Source organism: Magnolia sinica, chromosome 6, assembly GCF_029962835.1.
Source record: "Magnolia sinica isolate HGM2019 chromosome 6, MsV1, whole genome shotgun sequence".
Lineage (NCBI taxonomy): Eukaryota > Viridiplantae > Streptophyta > Magnoliopsida > Magnoliales > Magnoliaceae > Magnolia > Magnolia sinica.
In genome coordinates, this window is record NC_080578.1 from 4,381,505 (window position 1) to 4,387,361 (window position 5,857).

General features: G+C 40.8%; 1 protein-coding gene across 1 annotated transcript; it reads left to right on the plus strand.

Annotated features, from left to right (window-relative positions):
* Window positions 1-479: 479 nt before the first annotated feature.
* On the plus strand, window positions 480-3,743 carry LOC131248002 (benzyl alcohol O-benzoyltransferase-like). The gene is made up of 2 exons (XM_058248031.1): window positions 480-983; window positions 2,680-3,743. Exons 1-2 carry the CDS (start codon window positions 543-545, stop codon window positions 3,607-3,609), a joined length of 1,371 nt encoding a protein of 456 aa, XP_058104014.1. The 5' UTR covers window positions 480-542; the 3' UTR covers window positions 3,610-3,743.
* Window positions 3,744-5,857: the final 2,114 nt, after the last annotated feature.

Here is a 5,857-nt window from a genome sequence, read left to right on the forward strand (position 1 = left end):
TTCTCAAAATCATAGCGGTGGGTCCCAACCAGCATCCTTGCGCGTGAATTTCCTCCGAAATGCACAAGCGTGTGGCAGCAACGCGTTCTTGAATCAGCCATGGGAAACGTAACCTTTCTTCTTAATTGAGCAGTATTTTGTGAACTGGTCATTATTTCTTTAAAGTGTTGTGCTGATGTCAGCACAAATGACGTAGACCAATTAAATTCCAGAATAAGTGGAGCCAGGGTGCGCTGGAAACAGAGGATTCGCAATCTAAAACAATACCCTTGCTTCATAGATCCAAGAAAAGAGAGAAATCTATTCATGGACGTATATCATGACTTATTGGCCACAACATAAAAAGTATCAATTACCTAGAGAGAGAGAGAGAGAGAGAGAGAGAGAGAGAGAGAGAGAGAGAGAGCACCTCATTTTCACGTCACCTTCACCAACGTTAAAGACGTGCTAAGGAAGAACCTGCCTGCTTCTATATAAGCCCATGCAGTCAGACTTCATCCCATTGCACCCAAACCTCTTCTATCACTTTCTTCCTTCCTCCAATGGCCTCTTCTGATCTAGTCTTCTCTGTCACAAGGGGCAAGCCTGTGCTAGTTTCTCCTGCTAAGCCAACACCCCATGAATTCAGACTCCTCTCTGACATCGATGATCAAGAATGCCTCCGTTTCCAGCTGCCTGCCATACAGTTCTACCGCAACAATCCTTCAATGAGAGGGCGGGACCCAGCAGGGGTGATCAGGGATGCTATAGCGAAGGCGCTCGTTTTCTACTACCCATTTGCCGGTAGAATTAGAGAAGGGCCCGGCCGTAAGCTCACAGTGGAGTGCACCGGTGAAGGCCTGGTGTTCATTGAGGCTGATGCCGATGTCAGCCTCAAGCAGTTTGGGGATGAACTCCATCCTCCCTTCCCATGTTTGGAGAAGCTGCTCTACGACGTCCCTGGAACGGGAGAAATCATCAACTGCCCTTTGCTTTTAATTCAGGTTATTAGGTTGTATAATCCTCGCCGTCTAATCCGTGGCCCTTTTTCTCAGTTGCATTGGGACATTGGCTGGTCACCAGTTGAAATATTAGGATTATCCTGTAACTTTGAGGCATGGTCCATCCATGATCCGTGGTGAAGCGCAGTGATCAACATTCAGGATTACTGAACCAGCTATGCCACTTGTGCTGGTTGGAAACCGTTTCACGTGGAAGACGTTTCTATCACGTGAAAGATCTTGATACTCATCACCCGCAGGGATCGTTTCCTTGAACATAAAATTGAAAAAACAATTACACGGATAGTCTTAGGTGAAGGCACAGGAAATTCCAGTGCCATCGCTTCTTATTGGTCCACTTCATTATTTTCGATTACTCAGCTATGGAAATACGCCTAATTTCTCTCTTCCAAAAAGATTACCTGCCATACAACACAACTTTTAACGTGATTTTTTTTGCTAGGTCTGTGCATCAAAATTATCAGATAATTCTAAAATATGAGCCCAGAAGTTAAGTACATCTATAGCTCAAGTAAATCACTCTTAAGGAAAGCAACGGGAATTTAATAAACTACGGTTGAAACCTTCCTAGTGCTAACTAGGAGGCTTATTCTCCATCTAACATGTTCATAAGGTTCTTACTCTTGCTCTGGTGGGTCAAGGATTCGAATACCGTGAAATCTCACTATGAGGGAGGGGGTTCGTGTGTAAAAAATAAAAAAATAAAAAAACAAAAAAAAGTCACTCGTACCATACTTGGGTGAAGGTAAAACATAAATATCATCTTGGTCAAAGCCTTTCGTGGCTCAAAAAGTTTTCAACAGAAACATCGATTCCTAATCTTTCCTTTAGTGCGGTCCACTTTAGCTTTAGATATGTCTTGTTTTTCAGTGCATGTCTTTAAAAATGGATGGACAATTTAGATCTAAGAAATACATAATGGTGGGGCTACGTAAATTTAACATGTGAAGAAATTATAATAAATTATGTTGGTCCTGCGCGACCACATAAAGTTTTGACATGTGGAACTTCTGTGACCCCATCAATCATGATGTGTATATCTAATCTACACTGACCATCTATTTTTTCATACCATTTTAGTGCATGAGACCAAAAACAAGTAAGATCCAAGGCTTAAGTGAGACACACTATAGAAAACCATGAGAATTAGATGCCTACCATTGAAAACTTTTGGGGCCAGGGAGGCTCTGATGAAGCTGATATTTGTTTTTTCTTTTTCCACTTCATCCAGGTCTGTGTGACATAACGAAGAAGTTAGATGGAAAATAAACCTCACATTGGCCCAATAGGAAGGTTTCAACGGTAGTCTTTTAATCCCCGCTTCTTTCTATCGTGTGGTCCATTTGAGCTTTTGATGTACCTCAATTTTAGGTTGATGATCTAGAATGATCTTTAAAAGTTACTGGACAGTCTGGATTTAATGCATAAATCATGGTAAGCCTAAAGAAGCTGCATACGTTAAAAGTGAGGTTGTATAGTAAGCAATCTATTGGGAGAGGCCCTCGTGAAATAGAGTTAAGAACATTAACGGTTCAGATCATTATTTTAAGTTACAATCTAGGGTGAAAAGGTGTCATGTACCATACCGTCCCATGTCAAAAATCGTTGCTAACGTTATTAATTCAAAGTAATCTAACGTTGTTATTTATTCCTGCTAACGCCTTGGACACACATGCAGGTGACTCGTCTCACGTGTGGGGGTTTCATCATTGCCGGCAGGCTCAACCACACCATGAGCGACGGGGCTGGGTTTGTACAATTCATGTCAGCGGTGGCCGAGCTTGCACAAGGGGCGCGGGCCCCATCCGTTCTGCCCGTGTGGCGGAGGGAGCTACTCAGCGCACGGGACCCACCACGTGTGACGCACATGCACCGGGAGTACGACCAAGTAACCGACACAAAAGGCAACATAACACCCCTCGATGAAATGGCCCACCGTTGCTTTTTCTTCGGCCCTCCCGAGATATCTGCCCTCAGGAAGCAAGTGCCGCATCACCTCCGCACGTGCTCCACGTTCGAGCTACTGAGCGCGTGCTTCTGGCGCTGCCGCACCATCGCTGTGGGGGCCGCCCCAGATGAGGAAATGAGGTACATCTTCTTCTGTGACGTGCGAGCCAAGTGCCAGCCACCCCTGCCAGCAGGCTACTACGGGAACGGCGTCGTATTGGCGACGGCGATCTCACCAGCCAGTAAGTTATGTCAGAATCCATTGGGATATGCACTAGAACTAGTGATTAAGGCTAAATCTGCCGTCACGCAAGAGTTCATACAGTCTCAGGCAGACCTAATGGTGATTAAAGGGCGGCCCCACTTCACTGTACCAGGCACCTACATTGTGTCAAATGTGACACGTCTTGCGCTTATGGACATTGATTTTGGGTGGGGAAATGCTGTTTACAGTGGGCCAGCCAGGGGGATTGTGTACGACAACATCCCTGACATTTCTAGCTTTCATTTACGGTTTAGAAATGCAGAAGGGGAGGATAGAACTATGGTGTCAATTTGCTTACCTCAGCCTGCTATGGAGAGATTTGTGGCTGAGATTGAAAGCATGATCAAGGAGCCCATCATCAGTAGCTCCTATAAATTCACTACATCGGCCCTGTAGAGAATTAAGGATTAATAAACCTGATTTCGCATAAATTTTATAAGAGATGGTGGTCATTAGGTGTGTATGCAAAGTTAGCTCTATGTAATTATATATGAAAATTTCAAATAAAGTACCAATGATGCTTTATGTTATGACGCCAGGTTTAATAACCTAAGTTTACACTTTCCATTAGTCCCGAGATTTTAGTACGTTGTTTACCAAACATACTTGGTTGAATAAGTAGAAACCAAGATGAGTCACATGGAGGTATAAGTGGTTGTATGTAAACTTACCATCCAAACCAACCCATACTGAATTGGTTGGAGTCATAATTATGGTAACTATATATCTATTGCCTTTTTAAAATGTAATAATACACGTATCAAGCATGCAATGCATGCATATCACTATCAACTGATAAAAAGAAAAGAAAAGGCTTTCATAGAGTTGTCAATTATATATAATTGAGTATGCCAATTGGTGAGGTCAGGCTGAATTAATGACCATTTGGTGAAATAGCAAATTCTGTAGAGTGGGCCACTACATCCATTGATGGCCCCCACTGTCATAAGACTTTTACTCGGCATCTTTAAATGTCATTCAGAATTTATATTCTTAGCAAGTTAGGATGCACATGGACACATTTGTTGTCTATGTACTATGAACCATATTCAATGTGGGTCCAACTGCCACTCCAACTTAATATTTATTTATTAATTAATAAAATTTTCAAAACAACTACCTACTTAGTATGAAATTTACATACCAATTCCCTTTTCAAAAAGTTTCAAATGTGCTCTTTTATTAATTTAAGTAATTATCACTGGAGTATCTTCTTATTAAATTTCTTAATCAAAGATGCGATTAGTTTCCAAACGACCTGTTTGATTTACCAATAACTTTAATTAAAAAAGAAAATAGGCAATAATTATAATTCACTTTCCTCTTTTGGTGATGTGAGTAATATTTGATTAAAATGACAACTTGCTTTCATTATTTATTTTAGTCATGAAATGTTATAGGGCTTGAGATTTTATATTTTATAATATAAAATTGTAATAATCACAAATACATTTATCTCTCCTCTTATATATGCATTAAACTCTTGATTTTGTCTTACAACTTGTTTAAAAAGAACATTACATTATATTACCATGAAATTTGAAAAAATAAAAACTAAATAGGCAGTAAGGCTAGCAGCTCGAGTGGGCCCCAGTGTGATATTAAATCTACCCTAACCACCCAATCCTGCACCCCTTGTTAGGCCCAAGGCCAAAAAAACAGCCCTATTTGTGATTCAAGAGGACCATATTATTGGAACATTGTAATGGGCAACCCTTACCCTCCAAAATGTTTCCTTTGGTGTTGCCCACTTAAGTAATAGATGGGACCGATGTTTTTGACCCAAGCATAAATTTTGTTGTGGCATCTAATGGTTAGAGTGGATTTCAAATATATAATCGTCACATGCAGCATGCAAAAATCAATGGCGGATGTCTCCCTTCTAACAACTTCCTTTGATGTGGTGCACCTAAATGACAAGTGAGCCTGATCTTTTAGCCATGGGCTAATGTGGGATTACACATCTAATGGTGGATAGAATGGATCTCACATAAACATCATGGTTGACCCATCAAAAACCAAGGGTCGATGTTCCCTAAAATTCTCTTAAATCTTTCTTATTTGAACCGTTGCAAGAGTGATGCCACCCTTGATTTTTCTTTATTTGGCTCACCATGATGTGCATGTGAAATCCACTCCAATGTGTAATTCTTTATTTGACCAGGGATTATAAAAATAAAAAAAAATAAAAAAAAAAACCTAGGCTAACTTGTGATTCAGCTCGAATAGACCAAAGGAAATACTTTGGATAAGGACATCCACTCTTGACCACCATGATGGTCATATGAAATCCACTCTAATTATTAGATATCATACCAAAATTTATGCCTAGGGCCAAACTTCATGCCCATCCATGATTTAGGTGGCTCACATCAAGGAAAACAGTTTGCAGAGCAAAGGTTGCCCCCATATATTGCTTGCAATAGCATGGTTCACCTGAATGAATCATGGATGGGGCTGATTTTTTGTCATAGGCCTAATGTGGGTGCACCTAATAGTCAGGGTGGATTTAACGTAAACATCATATCATGGTGGGGCCCACTTGAGCCGCTTACCTCTTCGTGTGGCACAACCAACCCCAACAAATAACTAAAGGTTCTCAAATGCTAATTATTTAAATTAATTAATGAGGTAGGTTAATAAA